Raw genomic sequence first — 19,777 nt, 5'->3', positions numbered from 1 at the left:
TGTTTTATTATCCAACCACTTTATTACCAAACTGACTCTCGTATCCGACCACTTCGCACCCAATATTTAATTTAATTGAGTACCAGCGTAGGTTTCAATCCTCCGTCGGAAAGATTTGATTTTTCTAATCGAATTTACTATTTAGTTAATTTAAAATTCCTCAAAAAGAATAGGATAAAATAAGAAAAAGTTGTTGACTTCACCACCACTTCTAGATCTGATGGCCTAGTGGTTGAGGCTGGGTTCTTCCAGCTGCTAAGCCGTAGGTTCGAATTCCGACAACGCTTCGATTTTCCCCACCGGCACCGAATTATCATTTCATTCAAATAAAGAACAAGTGGTTAAGGCTACGGCCCTCCAGGTTGTAAGCGTAGATTAATCCTCCATTACTATTTAATTGAATCAAATTCTTCGAAAAAGGATTAGGTTAAATAAAGAAAAATCACTTTCGACAAAAGCCGTGGTGGTCTAGTGGTTAAGACCTTGGTCTTTCAATCCAAGGACAAATGTTTCAAGCCGTGGGAATGCAAAAAAATGAGCCTGAAACATTTCGGTATGATTTGGAAGTTTAAAAATGTTAAAAGACTCACAGGTCTTTAGGAAAGACTGTAAGCTAAAAGAAATCTGGAAGAAAAAATTTGAAAATCTTGGCTTCAAATGTGAAACGGAAAGAAATATAAATTAAAATGTGTCTCCAAACGTCTCTCCCCTAACTAGACCGAAAATCAAAGCACCTCGGGAAAAAAATTAAAATAAAATGAGAAATTTCAAGCTTCTAAAAAATTTATTTTTACTTTCCTTAAAATTTTTTTTCACGAAAATTTGAAAGCGTTATTTTCTCGAGACCGAAGAAATTTACATTTTTTCACTTTTTTGAAATTCTCTTAATTTTTTTAAGGATCAGGAGTATTTAGTCTTGAGCTACTGTGTCACCGCAACACAGTTGCCCAAGACAATTGCATTTCCTTCAAAATATTTTTAATTTTACCCGAAAATGTGTGATATCGTGAGCCATCTGTGTCTGCGACACAAATAAATGTCATTGTTATACAGGTGCTGTGTATTTTAAATGTGATTGGTTCATTCGTAGTCACGTGACTTTAAATAAATGCAATGTTTCCCGCCAGGGAAACAAGTGAAAAATTGTTGCCCGCATATTGTCATAACAAAGTTTTTTGAAATCAAATTGTCGTTTAACATGTATATTTTTGTTCCTATATAACAAAACACTTAATGTTCGCTACACCTCGGGAAATAGTGAGTTTTGTTTTTCCTCGAGTCTCAATGTTTCCCTCCGCTTCGTCTCGGAAAACATTCAGACTCTTGGGAAAACAAAACTCACTATAGTAAGTGTATATTAACTCCCCCAAAAAAATCAAAGAGAATTTCAAAAAAGTGAAAAAATATTTTCAGTCTCGGGATAATAACCCTGTCAAAGTTAGTAAACTTTTAAGGAAATTTAAAAATTTTTTTGAAGTTTTTTTTCTGACTTTTAATTTTCATTAATTTAATATAAATATACATATTGTAAGGTGGGTACCAACACACGATCCGGTGGCCCAGTGGTTAAGGCTACGGCCTACCAAGTTGTAAGCGTAAGTTCGAATCCTGCATGGGAAAGGTTCGATTTTTCTCACCGAAATTACTATTTAATAAATTCTTCGAAAAGGATTAGGTCAAACAAAGAACAATAGTTTTCGACAAATGATTTGGTGGTCTAGTGGTTAAGGCGTTCGTCTCTCAATCCGAAGACAAACGTTTCAACTCCTGGCAATGCACAAAAATTAACCTAAAAAATTTCGGTGTGATTTCGACGCTTTAAAACAGCTAAAAGACTCCTCGGCCTTTCCAAAAGACTTTAAATTGAAAAAAATTGAAATAAAAAAAATTGAAAAAAAATTCTTGCGTTCAAAAGTACTTGAAAATTGAAAAAAGAGAACGAGTAAAAAAATTTTAAAAACGTGTGTCTCCTAATTAAAAAGACTGAAAATTAAAAAAGTAAGAAAAAAAAATTCAAAACAAATTTAAAAATTTCCCGCTTTTAAAAACCTCATGTTTACTTACCTTAATTTTTTTTCACGAAAATTTGACAGGGTGATTTTCTCGAGAGTGAAAAAATTTAATTTTTTTCACTTTTTTGAAATTCTCTTAGATTTTTTTTTGACGCGGAAGTATTTTGTCTTGGGCTACCTGTGTCAAGCCAGACACAGGTAGCCCAAGAAAGACACAGGTAGCCCAAGACAAAATACTTCCGCGTCAAAAAAAAATCTAAGAGAATTTCAAAAAAGTGAAAAAAATTAAATTTTTTCACTCTCGAGAAAATCACCCTGTCAAATTTTCGTGAAAAAAAATTAGCGTAAGTAAACATGAGTTTTTTAAAAGCGGGAAATTTTTAAATTTGTTTTAAGTTTTTTTTCTTACTTCTTTCATTTTCAGTGTTTTTAGAAGACACACGTTTTTAATCTTTTTTCACTTGTGCTTTTTTTCAATTTTCAAGTACTTTTGAACGCAAGAATTTTTTTCAATTTTTTTTATTTCAATTTTTTTCAATTTACAGTATTTTGGAAAGGCCGAGGAGTCTTTTGACTGTTTTAAATCTTCCAAATCACACCGAAAATTTTAAGGTTAATTTTCGTGCATTGCCAGGAGTTGAAACGTTTGTCTTCGGATTGAGAGACGAACGCCTTAACCACTAGACCACCACATCATTTGTCGAAAGCTATTGTTCTTTATTTGACCTGATCCTTTTAGAAGAATTTTAAATTAAATAGTAATTTCGGTGGGAAAAATCGAACCTTTCCCATGCCGGGCTCGAACCTACGCTTACAACGTGGAAGGCCGTGGTCTTAACCACTCAGCCACCGTAATCTATCGATATTTAACCTGGTGGCCCAGTGGTTAAGGCTACTGCCTACCAGGTTGTATGCGTAGGTTCGAATCCTGCATGGGAAAGGTTCGTTTTTTCCCACCGATATCACTATTAATTTAAAATTCTTTGAAAAGGATTGGGTCAAATAAAGAACAATAGCTTTCGACAAATAATGTGGTGGTCTAGTGGTTAAGGCGTTCGTCTCTCAATCCGAAGACAAACGTTTCAACTCCTGGCAATGCACGTTTCAACTCCTGGCAATGCACGAGTTGCGTTCGTCTCTCAATCCGAAGACAAACGTTTCAACTCCTGGCAATGCACGAAAATTAACCTTAAAATTTTCGGTGTGATTTGGAAGATTTAAAACAGTTAAAAGACTTCTCGGCCTTTCGGAAAGACTGTAAATTGAAAAAAGTTTGAAATAAAAAAAACTAAAGAAAAATTCTCGCGTTTAAAAGTACTTAAAAATTGAAAAAAAGCAGAAGTAAAAAAAAATTTAAAAACATGTGTCTTCTGAAAAGACTGAAAATTAAAAAAGTCAGAAAAAAATTTAAAAATTTCCCGCTTTTAAAAAACTCATGTTTACTCAACTTGATTTTTTTTCACGAAAATTTGACAGGGTGATTTTCTCGAGAGTGAAAAAATTTAATTTTTTTCACTTTTTTGAAATTCTCTTAGATTTTTTTTTTGACGCGGAAGTATTTTGTCTTGGGCTACTGTGTCAAGCCAGACACAGGTAGCCCAAGACAGACACAGGTAGCCCAAGACAAAATACTTCCGCGTCAAAAAAAAATCTAAGAGAATTTCAAAAAAGTGAAAAAAATTAAATTTTTTCACTCTCGAGAAAATCACCCTGTCAAATTTTCGTGAAAAAAAATTAGCGTAAGTAAACATGAGTTTTTTAAAAGCGGGAGTTTTTAAATTTGTTTTGAGGTTTTTTTTTCTCACTTCTTTAATTTTCAGTGTTTTTAGAAGACACACGTTTTTAAATTTTTTTTACTTGTGCTCTTTTTTCAATTTTCAAGTACTTTTGAACGCAAGAATTTTTTTCAATTTTTTTTATTTCAATTTTTTTCAATTTACAGTCTTTTGGAAAGACCGAGGAGTCTTTTGACTGTTTTAAATCTTCCAAATCACACCGAAAATTTTAAGGTTAATTTTCGTGCATTGCCAGGAGTTGAAACGTTTGTCTTCGGATTGAGAGACGAACGCCTTAACCACTAGACCACCACATCATTTGTCGAAAGCTATTGTTCTTTATATGACCTGATCCTTTTAGAAGAATTTTAAATTAAATAGTAATTTCGGTGGGAAAAAACGAACCTTTCCCATATCGGGCTCGAACCTACGCTTACATCGTGGTAGGCCGTGGTCTTAACCACTCGGCCACCGTAATCTATCGATATTTAACCTGGTGACCCAGTGGTTAAGGCTACTGCCTACCAGGTTGTATGCGTAGGTTCGAATCCTGCATGGGAAAGGTTCGTTTTTTCCCACCGATATCACTATTAATTTAAAATTCTTTGACCTATTGTTTTTTATTTGACCTAAACCTATTCGAAGAATTTTAAATTAAGTAGTAATTTCGGTGGAAAAATTCGAACCTTTCGCATGGAAGACTCGAACGTAATCTTACAACCCTGGTAGGGCCGTTGCCTTAACCACTAGACTTCCAGATCATGTGTTGGTACCATTTTTTGTTATCATACAAAAACCCGCAGCGCCCCGTTAATGGTTGCAAGCAGTACGAGTTCCTAGCAGAGACCAAACAACGCAGTGGGTCATAGATTGACCAAAATTGCGCGAGAAGCGTTTTGGTAATTTGTCAATACAGTGTAATTATATGATTGGGTATGACTCCAAGAGTCGAAGGCTTAATATATATGACATTGCGCAATGCACTGATTGTGAGAGCCCATACCATTTTAACGAAAATTGACGACATTTTCAATGTTCCAAACACCAACCAAATATGCTAAAAAACTAAAAAGATTAGTTTTAGCACAGTTAATAGAATATACATGGTTTGGAGACTACATAAAAGAACAATAGAACTCATTATCTATGTCGGGGAACATTTATGCAAAAAGTTGTTCCTTACTCGTCACGTGTCTATTGTATTTTGAACAAATAAACCAATAGTAAGATCTGAATTAACATGTTGTTCAAGTCACGGTTGAGGAGCTAAGCCAAGCCATTGCTATTGGTTAGTTGGGCAAAAATACAATAGACATGTGACGAACAAGGAACCATTTTTTGCAAAAACCTGGACAATAACATAGTTAATGAGTTGCATTGTACTTTTATCTTGCCTCCAAACCATGTATATTCTAATAACTGTGGTTTTAGGAAACATTTAAAGCAATTTTTGGAAGAAATTACATTTTTTCTTTTTTTTTAAATCTTGATAATTTTTTTTGAGAACTATGGACATAGGCTCCTCTGAAGGCATGTCTTATATAAAGCCTAATAGAAATACAGAAAAAATGCCTTCGTAGGTGGCTACTATGGGCAGGTAATATCAGAATTTTTTTTACCAGATCTGGGGATATTTTAGGACAAAGTTGCAAAAAGAGTTCAACCTTCCTCCGGTAGTATTTCAAGCTTTGCGAACTTTTCTCAAAATTACGTTACGTCACTGAGTCAAGTGGCAGCCAGCATAAGGAATATTTGGTTTTTTGGTACATGCACGTGATCAATTAAATGTTCAACTTTGAACCTTCCTCACAAACCTCATTCAAAGCAAACCTTCCTCACGGGTGATACCCGCGTACCCGCAGCTTTTTTGCAACAAAATTACAGCTGGCAACACTGATTCAAACCTACGCTTATTTCCCGGCCACAAGACCACCAGATCTCCGCCATTAATATTATTTCAAAGTGTTTAATGAAGGTTACCCTTTCGCGTAAATGTTGTTTTTCAAGTATTCTCCATTGGCCAAAATTGGCGATTTTAGAAAATTTCTAAAAATATATTAAAATGTTGAAAATGGTTTCAGATATTTACTATAAGACTAATATCTTTGGTTTTAGAGCATATATTTTTGTGTTTTTGGAACATTGAAAAATACGTCAATTTAGGCCAAAATGGTAAGGGTGCCTCTTACGATTTCGACGGAAATTGACGATTTACAAAAATTTCAAATAAATTAGGAAAAACCATTTAACCAATCAGAAATAAGAAGCGGCTGGCTGATCCTAGGGCCTTTTACCCCAACCCAAAATCAAGGTAAAATGCCCTGGGAACGAGATTAGGACTAAATTGACCATCCTCGAAAATTTATTAAAATACATAAAATGCTGAAAATGGATTCAAATATTTACGAAGACTAATAATCTTTTTGATTTTAGAAGGTAGTTGGCTGGTCTTTGGAACATTGAAAAATTCTCTAATTTCGGGGTATCCTCTTATCTATCCATTGGCCAAAATTGACGAATTTTGAAAATTTCTAAAATTATTGTATTAAAATGTTGAAAATGGTTTCAAATAGTTACTAAGACTAGTCTCTTTAGTTTTTAGGATCTTGTAGGTTTGGTTGACAGACTACATAGGATTGTCAAGCTGCACCAAATTGATTGGATACGTGCGTTATATGGGAACCATAACATCTAATTTTTTCTAAATGTGGTCAAGTTTAATATTAGGCATAATATGGCCTGATTGCATACGTGCGTTATATGGGAACCATAACATCTAATTTTTTCTAAATGTGGTCAAGTTTAATATTAGGCATAATATGGCCTTTTTTTGAAATTTTATTTACTCATCTTTTTTCCATAAGTTTTGAAGTTTTAATAATTGATATTTATTTTAAAGTTGACCAATACAAAAAGATCATGATTTATTCTGTTTTTGAAAATTTCAAGGGATGTATTTCAAATGTATCCTAGCTAACCGATCCTGAATATTTTTTCCCAAAAAATTACAAATAACGCGAGGATTAAACAAAACGTTTTTACCCCGAGAAAACAAAAGGGGTCGAATGGCTGGGGTGTCTAAAAAACTAAAACTATTGAAATCACTCATTTTTGAAATTTAAACGCCGAGTTCACGAATTTTAGCCCGTGGGGATTTACAACTTATACGCTGAATACGAAAAATTTAAATTGCGAATATATTTAAATTTAAATTAGCCTTGCTATTGCTTCGAAAGAAAATGGCCATGGTACAGCTGACCGCGGAACAACGAGTGTTTATTGTGATATTATCCCAACAGAGTGCTTAGGCATTCAAACTCCAACAATTACATTGTTATAGGTGATTTCAATAGTTTTCGGTTTTTTTGAGACACCCTGTATTCTTTCATTGTTCCATTGTATTGTTCTCTAAAATTTATGAATATATGCATGCAAAACGTCTTTCGTCGCTTTTCTTAGCAAACTAAAATTCTCATCCCCCTTAATTACCTTCGCGCACGATAACTAAAAAAGTAATAAAACTAACTTGATTAAATTTTCATAGTTGACCTCTAAAAAAAATTGGCTCGAAGCAACTTGGCTTTCAATATGGCATGAAAATTTTTTAAATATTTTTAAAATTAAAGAACATCTTTTAGGGGTATTGGACCACCTTAAATCCAGTAATAAAGTGCCAAGACTTACGATTTTGACAAGAATGAATATTTGCTATTGTGCCACTAATTCTTCATTTTTCATGGTTAATAATCAAAGCCGTTGTATTAATTACTAGCAATTGTATTAGCGTAGTCCTTTTTTATCCATGGTTTTTCTTTGTTGAAAAGAAGAGATTTTCTAGCAGGATTTATTACTAAATTTTGATTTTAGCCTACTTTTATTTTCAGATTTCAATGTTGCCAAACCATTTTGTTTTGCGTGCTTTTCCATTCCACAATTGTTCGTTCAAATTGCAATTAGGTCGAGAAAAGTTTCCCAAGTTTTACGATTCGGTTTTACTTTTTTAGCGGGATTAATTAGCCTGCATTTTGGGACCATTATTTTAAAAATTGCCCTTATAGTATGAATGCATCTCCTAAGTTTTTTCAAATAATGTTTTCGTATGCATGAGCTCGTTGTATATGTTCATATAAATTCCTAGTTTCGTCTGCAAAAACGAACACATTCATTTCCTACTTTCTTAGCCTTAGGTCGTTAGCAGCCAAAGTTTTCCGAAATGGGTCGTTTGTCGATCGACATGATCGGAATAATTGAATATTTTAGACAAGTTTTAGTACCTCAAGTTTAAATAGTTTAATTTCTAAAACTCTGCATTGGATGTGATTTGCGAAAGGAAGTTCGAAAGAATTAAGATTTTCATCGAGTTTTATCACACTTCTATATAAGTCTTTCATCGCATACATCACACGTAAGTATATATTGCATCATGCACTGAATGCACTGAATAACTTTGTTATATATAAAGCCTCACGTTATTCTGACTGAAATAAAAAATAATTTACCTACTAATAGTTAAAGAGTTTTATTCGTAAGGATTAAGACAGCAAGGATTCTAGATTGCGGAAAAACGAAATTATGATCTATTGGTCACAGGATAGTTCCATGCACTGCCAATGGGAAATAATTTTAGCAAAAAATGGTTATTTCTATAATTATTCGAATTAATTATACAAATTTTGAACTATTTGAGAATGATCATGTTGAGAAGGTATTCACTCCTACATTTTGAAAATTATGGTAACATTATTTCGCCTTATGCATTCAGAACTTATGCATTCAGAACTATACACAACGCGTCTTCAATCAGGCGGAATTGTTCATCAAGCAACAATACTGGGCAATTTTTGTTGATGAACTACATTGCGCTGAGATTGGATACTTTTGAAATCTTCATTCTCTTGTCAAGTGAAATTAGTCGAATGATGCATGAATCTTAGCTTGGCTTTGTTGCCGGAAGAAGAAGCTTTTACCGCGAAGGAGAACATATAGCTACAGTGCACAGGGAATTGAACCCAGTAACCGTGTGTACAGTCAGATTCCATTTATTTATGTTCACTTCATATTTTAAGGAATAAGGGCTTTCCAAAAATAAAACGTCTGTTGGGTTGCGAAAACATTTCCAAATTTATATCAAATAGAGCTTACGTGAGGTGAGCAAGTATACAGGATACAAAAGGTAAATAAATGCAACACGACACGTTTTGCTTTTATTCATGAAGTTCAATTTTAAATGGAAAACCAACCATAAACGCGGTTCCGAACACACGGACACTGTTTTGATTACGAGGGAAACCAGAGTGCCTGGAGAAAAACCCTCACCGAAAGCCGAAATCAAACAAGGTATACAAAGTTTAGATTTTACTAAAAATGCATTCTATGACCATGTGTTACAAAGTGTGTGTTTTTAGTTATTGAAATCAAGAAAGGAAGATGGATAATTCGTGTCCTATTTTCATGAATTTAGTACTATATGCATGCATGTGTTACATATAAGTCATATAGCATGTGTGTTTTCTTTGTATGTTATATCAGTAATATACGAAGACATTAACTGCATGGGACACAACATATTTACATATAAAGAGTATTATATTTAAAGAGAGATTACAAAGTTCTTACGATTAATCTATAAACATTCAAATTTACAGAAAAACAGTGCGGAATGCAGATTACGTTTTGTCAATATGATTTACTATATAAAATGTGGAAGATAAACGTTATGCTGTATCATATGATTCTTAATATTCAAGACAAACTATTGTAAAGTATTGACTATAATAAAACTTGAATGCATGTATGTATATGATGCATTAATCTATATGTGTATGCAAGTGATCGTGTATATTTCATTCTATAAGGACTTATCCACCAAACCCAATCTCAGAACTTACTTATATTCTGGTAGAGTATACAAATTAACAAATTCAAGGACATTTTGATGCAAGCCCTGTCCGTCCAAAAACTAAAATTATTCTGCTGACAAATCATAGGCAGTGTTCCTAACCGTTTATTTTTAGTTGAGAAAAAGTGCAGCTTTTATTTCAATGATTTTTTTCATGCATTTATAAAACTTCGGCGTATAGCTGAAGTGAGCTGCCCGTACATTAAAAGTAGCAGCACAATAATTCACTGCACATTTTTTGAGCTTAGGCATAAAGCCAGAGCACACTGTTCTTATAGAAACAGCATTCGAAAAAATATGTTAATGAGAAATTTGACTTTCTAAGTCAAAGTAAAAATAATTTTCATAGCTATATAAGACATATAGCCAAAGCAAGCTGTCTTTATACATATAGAGAAACAGCACTGAGTATACAAATATTTTTCTCTGAAAAACTGATTAAACATTTTAGAGCCAAGGCATATATATAGCCAAAGCAAACTGCCCTTATAGGAACAGCAATGAAAATAACACTGCAACGTTATTAAATATCCCAAGATACCTGCTAACACTTCGAACCACTCAGCAAGGTCAAACAGTGCAGACAAAAAGTGGCGCTTTTCTTTTCATAAGCACTGCCCGACGATGCTAAATGATTGAAGTCTCACAGAGACCTTGGAAAAATAATAAAGTTACAATGCCACTGCCAATGTTGTCTCTTAATCTGACACCAACATGCATGCACAACCCCCTCTTAAGTTAACAGAGTCAGAGAAAGAGAGAAAAAGACGAAACAAAGTAAGAACCTATGGGATTATGTTTGCCATTTGAGGCTATAATTTGTATATGTGTGCACGTGTTTGTCTCATAATATTACGACCTGCATCCAGATAAGCCAGAAATTACTTGAGAAAAGCGTTCCAAGAGATGGAACAAGATAAGTAAGAACCTAAGGGATTATGCTTCAGTGCCATTTGAGGCTATAATTTGTATGTGTATATGCACAAAACAGTGTTCGTTTTATAATATTTCATCTACATTTGGATCCACTAATTACCTAAGAATAGTGTTTCGAGAGATGGGAAAAAAAGAAAGAACCTATGGGATTATGTTTGCCATTTTAGAGGCTATAATTTATATGTTTTTGTGTGCAAAACAGTGTTTGTTTTATAATATTATACAATGTACATTTGGAGCCAATAGCGTTCCGAGAGATGGAACAAAGAAAATAGCAAGAACCTACGGGATTATGTTTGCCATTTGAGGCTATATAGTTTGTATGTGTATGTACAAAACAGTGCTTGTTTTATAATATTACAATCTACATTCGGAGCAACAAATTACCTAAGAATATAGCGTTCAGAGAGATGGAAAAAGGAAAAAGCTAGAACCTACGGGATTATGTTTGCCATTTGAGGCTATATAGTTTGTATGTGTATGTACAAAACAGTGCTTGTTTTATAATATTACAATCTACATTCGGAGCAACAAATTACCTAAGAATAGCGTTCCGAGAGATGGAACAAGGAAAAAGCTAGAACCTACGGGATTATGTTTGCCATTTGAGGCTATATAGTTTGTATGTGTATGTACAAAACAGTGCTTGTTTTATAATATTACAATCTACATTCGGAGCAGCAAATTACCTAAGAATAGCGTTCCGAGAGATGGAACAAAGTATGAACCTATGGGATTATGTTTGCCATTTGAGGCTATAATTTGTATATACTGTACAAAACAGTGTTTGTTTTATTTAATGTTTTAATATTGCAATCTACAGTTGGAGCCACAAATTACCTAAAAATAGTGTTTCGAGAGATGGAACAAAGGAAAAAGCAAGAATCTATGCCTATGGGATTATGTTTGCCATTCGAGGCTATAAATTGTAAATGTGTGTATGTACGACAAAACAGTGTTTGTTTTATAATATTACACAAATTACCTATAAGACTATAAGACTTAGCAGGTTAACAATAATTATAGCGTTACGAGAGATAGAACAAAGAAAAAGTAAGAACCTATTAGTATGGGATTATGTTTGCCATTCGAGGCTACAATTTGTATGTGTATGTAAAAAACAGTGTTTGTTTCTATAGTGATTATGAAATTATCTATTATTGAAATTCTAAGCACAGATACCTTTATATAAGAATAGTGTCCCGAGAGATGGAACAAAGTATGAACCTATGGGATTATGTTTGCCATTTGAGGCTGTGATTTATGTTCGTGTGTAATTGTGTATGGCTTTTTAAGCCATTTCGTATATGAAAATTCATGTTTAAAAGTTGTGACGTATAATCCTAGTTTGAACATTTAACTTATCAACCTAAACCTTAGCGCGTAGCCCTAAGCGCAGGGAGCAGCTCTTAAGCGCAAAGCCGGATCCTACACCGAATTGTTACTCACATATACACATGCATCATGCATTAATTATGTTCCTGGTGGTCACTATAGGTAACTGAATTATAACGTTATGTTTATAAAAAATCGTGTCCTTAATACGACGAACAATGAACTTCTGCTTTGCAGAAGAATTGTGCGTAGACTATTTTTCGTGCAAATCACCTAACCCTAGCATGCACATTTTTTGACCACCAGGCTACTCTAACCTTTAACGATGTCTGGGACATTGCCGATTCACGCTGCTGTTCGACGTTGTATCGTATTGTGTCGTTTGGCGTCGTTTCGCGTAGTTTTGGCTTGACGTCGGCTTGGCGTCGTTTTGGTTCGTTGCATGGTTATAGCTTCAGGGAGGTGAGTGATTTATATTTCATCAACCTTAAATAGAATGAAAGATAAAAATAAGAAACTTGGTTTCTCAACATACGAGGGAAAACAAAAGAATAAAAATCGTAACGCCATGCATTGATTGAAATTTGAAGGGGAAGCGTGCATGACGACAAGGCAAAACAACTTCATTTAAGCATTGCAAAAAACTCCTCTACACCGTTTTAAAACATTTTAATGAAACGCCGCCTGAAACTTTTTCGTCCAAAAAATAAATTTCATTCTGCTGACCAATTTATAGGCATGCAGTGTTCTTAAAAATCATATATAGACATGCCAAGTTTTTCTTTATTCGCCGAGCATTTTTAAAACTCTAAGGCGACAAAACAAGCTATCCTTATAGAGAAACAGGATGAATACAAATCTTTTGCTCTGGAACACTAAATCATGCTATGATGCTAAGATATCTGCTAAGACTTAATACCATGCCCTCGGGAAGGTTAACAATACAAAGGACAAAGTTTGATTTATTGAAATTGTTGAGGGGTTAGATATATTATATATACTCTTCCCTCATGCACGTATTCATATGCTTTGCAAACGAAATTTGCGATTGTGCACGTTCGTTGTCACTGTGCATACATGTATAATACATCCTAAACGACGCCTATAGAACACCTCGAAGCTGCAGAATTTCAATTGCTTCTTCTCTTGCCATTTATGAATTATATTACTAATATATTAGAAATCTTAAGCTCCCTATATTGTTCGCTCTACATCTAAAATGCTCAATTGCTTCATACTTACATTTTAATCTGAACAGGTTAATCGTCGTTTCAAATGGCTTTGACTCGCTCAATCTCTACCTGAAATAACAAAGGTAATGCTTGTTATAGACGGTAATTTCAATAAACATGCAATATTCAGTTAATATAGCACTCGATGACGAGGACACAGAAACCGATCAAGGCTCAAGCAACATTTCAACTTCTCCCATCCTCGTTAAAGGGGAATCAAATAAGACACAAATAGACGTGTACCTGTTCATTTTAGCAATTATTGCAGACGAGCAGCTTTGGACTTGCTGTCTCCTTAAACGCGAATCATCTCGGGCAATTTCAGCCGTTATGGATGGCGAATTTCTTGCCCACGGCATTTCTTTTAGTTTCACTTTAGCTCAAAACTCTACCTGAAAAGAATAGAGGGCAATTATTAGTTTCTTGCAAAGCTTTCAGAACTTAATTGAAAGGTATAATTTGTTCTAAATCGAAGGTTAGCGGCTATACGATGCAGCTATACTGCGCAACATAAAACGCCCATAAGTTCACAGATTTTAGCGCATATATTACCTTTTTCATTTCACCAATAAGCTCCGAGAAAAAGCTAGTCGTGCTCTCTCTTCAAAGGCGAGTTATCTTGAGCCATTTCAGCCACAATTCATCGGTCATCAATTTCTTGTTCACGAACTTCATCGTCTAGCTTGGCTTCAAATCGTCAGAATCCTGTGTGAAATGAATATTAAAAGCAACGTCAGTGTTATAAGTACACCTCGATCTTTGGGCATTACACGAGGTGAACGTGGCCACGTGGCGAAACATTCGCCCAAATCTCTCAATAAAGCAAGCAGATAATCGTGAAGAAAAAGGGCATATTACCTGCTCTTACACCAACGACAGCCCGTCAAAGATACTAAATTTTTTTCTGTAGAAAGACGGGATAGTTGATAGGTATATTTCAGACGAAATATTGAGCATAAAATTGACTTGTCTTTATCCTGTGAAGCCCACTGCTCAAATGATACCTCGAGGCTCAAACAGGGTTGGTAGATTAAATACAAATTAGCCTAACATTGTCAGTTGGCAGGCCTTTGTTTGTTTTAAACAGAGAAAACAAAAGATTATGTTAATTTGACTAGTTTATATCCAGTAATCTACAAGCAATCTGGCGTCAAATTTGAATCTGAGCTGACACGTCATTTTGCTTGCTTCTCATGATGAAAATAAAGCCAAGCTATTGGCAGACATACCCATCCTGACAGCTCAACAATGCTTCTGATTGGATAATCTTATTATTTTAAATAATATGATTAATTCTTTCTCCTGAGCAGGAAATGATTGACATCAGAAATGAAAGCTTTTGTAATATAAAAATCCTATAACAATAAAATCAGTCAATCGTTTGTTAGGCCTAGATTATACGTCACATTTTGGTCGCGTCGAATGCAATTCAAGCAATAGATGAGATGATAAACCTCATTAAGCTTCATTATCATCCAAACAGCCTCATTTTGTAAACACTAGTTAAATATGAAATATGCACTGTTTTTTCCAGTTTAATGACACTTTTGTGTCACAAACTTGTTAAATGAAATATATGGATCGCCGAAATTTTCGAGCAAATAATTTTATGTTTTTTTAACTACAGTGATTATACGGAAGGTTCTCGTGCAGTTTAATATTGTAAAAAGGGCAGCAAAATTATCAAAAAGAAGTAAAAAAGACAGTAAAATCACATAATCTTTATTATCATTAAATATATATATATAATATACCCAACATCATTATAACTAGTCGATTACGGTATCTATAATTATTTACAATAAATTACTAGTTGTTATATGAAGTTGATATTAAATATTTGACATGCACCGAATGGCGTGAGCGAAGTTTTATTTAGTTTCGAAATATCCAAATGCAAAAGGTCCTATAGTTGTGATAATAATCACAAGAAAGTTGAAATATACACTGTAAATATTATGAATTTTCATTGGATGCTTGTTAAAAACAATTATACAGTAGTCGATTACAAAGTATTAAAGTGCCACCGTTTATGTCAGTTTCCCTCACATGTACATGATAATGATAAATTTTGCATGAAGTTGAAATATCACCAGAAATTTGTGTCTTTTGTGTTTGAAGAACTCGACCTTGGGATTTTATTCGGAGTTTGTCTCGTTCTACAGCTTCTTTATATTTATATGACGCTCAAAATTGCATGAACGAGAACAAAGATGACTATTATGCACGTTTCATGTCGCTATGCCTATGCCTGTGTCCAGGTTTACCTTTGCAGGTAGACGCGTTGTTTAAATATACAGGTTTGTGTAACCAATCCCTTTACATTTAATGAGATTTATCTCCGGTGTTGATTTCTCTTTGATTATTTTAAAACGAACCTGCAAAATGAAAAAGAAGAAGTGGATGGTGATATTTGCAGTGTACGCATGCATGCAAAATTTCTCCCTACATGTAGGTTTGGATTTATAGATTTGGATTTCATGTTATCATCAGCCAGGGCACTAAATAGAGGCTTCATTCTCGTGTCAAACATGCATGCGCATTTGTTTGTAAGACGAGTGAATCATCAGAACGTACTTACGTTCTTCGCGGAAATACTTGCAAAACAAATTTCTTCAACTGAGCTAGACGATGACTTTATTAGAACGTGTGTATGATCAAAATGATTTGTTGAATATCGCATCCTAACAACACATATTGTACCTTGGTTATTTCCCTAAGAGCTCTCAGTGCAGCCTTAGTCTTTGACGTTAAAGGTCCTGTCTTGACCACAGAATTTCCTTTCGCCAGAGCCATTGGAACAATGACCTAAATGCATAAATATTTTAGCTATAACGGGAAAGGTTAAATCTAATCTTGGGATTTATTTAAATCTAAAAATTGCCTGCGACTAATATATACACTTGTTATCGTGCATGCATGCACACTTATAAACTGGTATAATTAAAAGTTATAGACAATCATAGAGAAGTCATCGTACCTGATCTTGCATCCAACTGTCCACACAACCTCCTGAATTTATGTTATCCATAAGTTCTTTCATTGCGATCTCCACAACACTTTCTGTTCCGACGCCTACGATGGTATTATCACAGTTGATTTTAAAAATAGACAATTTCAACTAGGATATATTATTACATACATGCAGTTCACGTTAATTCAGTTAAAATTTCAGCTAGGATATGATATATTCATGCAACATACACTTAGTTAAAATCAAAGTTTAATGCAATTGCATAAGGATTATGCAGTTATAAGACTTTACTGCACCTTTTTTCCACAATCCTGAACCAGAAAAAACACATGACGTTGAAGTTTCGGCTACGATTCTGAAGATTGACAAAGGGAGGCATAAATGTAACATAGAACATCTCTGCTCAACTCTTAATGCCAATTCATGAATTCACCACTTGCATTCACTCACAAAATCCCTTGACCCATTCCCTCCGATCTGCTATTGGATTCGCGGACAGAGTCTATCATGATCGGAATGTCAGTGAATATTTGCTTCAGGGACACCTGAGCTTTTTTTGCCATTATCTGGGCTATCTATATGAAGAGATGAAACCAAGTATATAAATCTCTTTAGTGAATTATACAATCTGATTACTTGGTTGGTAACTTATGTCAACATGTAATGCACTAGTTATTAATGATACATGACTGCAAATAAAGTAGATCATAATGACTATAGAGAGATACCTTGATAGGTTTGTCACCAGCAACAAATGCTCGACCTGTGATCCTTGTCACAACACCGGGATCAGTCATTTTTATGCTATTAATATACTCAACAGGATTTGATCTGACCACAACACTGCCTCTTCCATAGGGCAAATATCCTCTATATAGAGTAGAAACAATTGTAGGTGTCAGCAGGATTATTGTCTACATAGATGCATTGATCACTGTTACACTGGTTTAAATAATGAAGGCAATCACTACATATGTTGGTTGGTTCCAATGTCTCAACACTCCAGTGTGCCTAAGTAGTGATAATAGGGGTGGTATACACTGTACACCTGGTTGCCATGACCTTATTAACTTCAATTTCAATCTATATATGCAAGCACTTTCCATTACAGGTTTCACCTCAAAAGTGGAAGGAATTTCAAATGGAATTTTATATTACTTTCACACAAAACCATGCAGAAGCAGGCATTGCTGGTTTTGCAAGTTCGAAACCTAAATTAAACCTCAAAGCCGGGATAATATGGAGTAAATTGAACAAAATTCCAGTTCAATCTTTACAAAAATACTGATTCGATGAAAGTGATATACAGGGAATGGACAATATGTGTGCATGGACATTCTCATTTTTAAAACACCTGTTAATTTTTACCTTTTCTTTACTTCAATATTAAATGATATTCCAAACTGATTCATAATTGGCTGATATACCTGGTGCGAAAACAGAAAATACTTGCTAAATTTTTGACAAATTAATCTGAGACCAGCTACAGCCACACATGATACTGGTTCACCACAATATAATACTTCTCAACTTAGAAATCCACCCTGTACTTATGTATTAATGGGCCTTATATAAATATCAAAATTATTCTTAAATGCATGATTTCAGTGAATTTGTACCGGTACAAGATATTTGAGAGACAGACTGCTGGAAACTCTAGTTCTGTTGGTTCTCATTTTTCTAGATGCATATGACAAAAAATCAACAGTACTTTACCTTTGTTATATGATCAATATGCAAGCCATCATAAGTATATGTTGGTCCACTTAGAAACAGGACATTGCTGCGCCCAATATGGGGGTCTGGTACAAACATCAAGGAAGGTATTGCATAAGGAATAAGATCACTAACATTTCTGGGAAATATAGAAGATTCACAGAATCAAAATCAATCTACACCTAATGTTGATAGGTATTGAGGGGCGAGTACAGTATCATGTAAATGATCCTCTGTGTGCTTTAAGCACCTCACAAAAATGACTGCTACCTTAAAAGCAGCAGCCATTCTTGTGTCTATGCAGCATCTGAGCTTTGGTGTTGCCAGCACCTCAGTGGATCAACTGCTTCTAATTGCTGATGAGCAACTAGAAATTGTTTTCCTCTAAAGTAGTTAGATTCATTCATTTCCTATGTACTTATTCATGCATTTGTTATAATATATAAGGTCTTAAAATATAATGTTCCTTGTTAATAATATTCTAATGCATTACATCATGGCTCAGCATTATTCTTCATTAGACAACAAAACATTTTGTTACCCAAACTGGTAGGCATCAATGTAGTAGCGTCCAGACTGGAGGTCGGAAGGTAAGAAAGTAAGAGTTGTTGATCCAGTGGAACCCGATAATGTGCCATTACATATCTGTCTGAGTAACATCAAAGCTCGCATTTCATTGGCTGGGATTCCACGGATTAGCGAATTTCTACAGACATTTGTCACTCGAACTGGCACACCCAAAATACTGGCTAATGATGCAACATGACAGATAAAGGACTTCCCCTGGTAAAATTGAAAAAAAAAATCAAGTAAACATGGAAGGCAATTATATCCCACATACAAATATGTTGATATACAATATCTTCAACAGATAAATTTTGGGACAAAAAATGAGTTAAATACTACCCACTAAATATAATTACATATACTGATATGCACTCTTTTAATGTGTTATACACTATTATACCATAATGCTATGGAAAGATAGGACTGATAGGTAATTTAAGGTTGCATGCACAGTGTGCAAGGGGATAATAGAAAAGAGGGTGTGAAACTGAGGGTTATACGTCCAACAAACCTGTTTGATTTTTCTTGCATCAATGTTCACAATCCGCTCGTCAATTAATCTCCAAACTGGACGTATGGTCTCTTTCTTAGAAGACCCTCGTAGCATAAAGTATGAACCAATTTCTTGGTCATAAAACTTTCTTGTCTCTACATTTCCAAGCACTCCATATGCTTCAGTAACATCTGCAAAATATTTACCAGGCGTTATTGGCTTTATATTGCAAATAAATTGAACCCACAATTAAACACCTACAGTATGTAGGCGATTCACACCTACGACAACGTTGCTTGCGCCAGAATGCCCACAAAGCGTATTATTCAACGACAAATATGTATCAATGAAAATTACTTGAACTAGTCATAGAGTCGTATTACCATTTACGATAGCATACAGTGTACTTCAACATATATTGTACCTCTAAAAATCGCTTCAGCCTGTGCACCATCACTTGTATCAGGGTGATATTTTAATGCAAGATCATAGTAGGCATTCTTGATTTCGCTTTGAGTCGCAGTGGGTAACACTCCTAAACGTTCGTAAAATGTCGCTGCTTTCTTCGTCTTTGGTGGTTCTTTTGGCTCGTATTGTGCAGCAAATTTACGAAGATAAATGCGATTATTTTTCCTGAACACATTTGGGGAAAAATTAAATTTAAAACCTTCGTTCGAGAATAATGAGTAGGTTAAACATCTTCGAAAACTCATGACAACTTCGGAAAATCGTTTATAAGATGTCACAAGCGGCTAAAGAAGAAGGGACCACTGGAAGGGACTCCTCACAGAAGTTTCAAATTGGCCGCCATATTGAATTCCGAGTTCCAACCATTAGA

At 34.5% G+C, this 19,777-nt stretch overlaps 1 protein-coding gene across 1 annotated transcript; it reads right to left on the bottom strand.

Annotated features, from left to right (window-relative positions):
- Positions 1 to 14,974: 14,974 nt before the first annotated feature.
- On the bottom strand, positions 14,975 to 19,754 carry LOC114540705 (RNA 3'-terminal phosphate cyclase-like). The gene is made up of 11 exons (XM_028560831.1): positions 19,364 to 19,754; positions 18,958 to 19,130; positions 18,421 to 18,662; positions 17,880 to 18,018; positions 17,532 to 17,590; positions 16,892 to 17,033; positions 16,614 to 16,738; positions 16,460 to 16,518; positions 16,170 to 16,264; positions 15,893 to 15,997; positions 14,975 to 15,567 (listed from the first exon to the last, which is right to left on the bottom strand). The coding sequence occupies exons 1-11, from the start codon at positions 19,650 to 19,652 to the stop codon at positions 15,478 to 15,480; spliced, it is 1,518 nt and encodes a 505-aa protein (XP_028416632.1). The 5' UTR covers positions 19,653 to 19,754; the 3' UTR covers positions 14,975 to 15,477.
- Between the last annotated feature and the right edge of the window lie 23 nt (positions 19,755 to 19,777).

The sequence above is a fragment of the Dendronephthya gigantea genome, unplaced genomic scaffold, assembly GCF_004324835.1.
Source record: "Dendronephthya gigantea isolate DGI-Jeju-01 unplaced genomic scaffold, DenGig_1.0 000248F, whole genome shotgun sequence".
In the NCBI taxonomy this organism is placed as follows: Eukaryota; Metazoa; Cnidaria; class Anthozoa; order Malacalcyonacea; family Nephtheidae; genus Dendronephthya; species Dendronephthya gigantea.
This window is presented reverse-complemented; position numbering and strand designations above follow the sequence as displayed.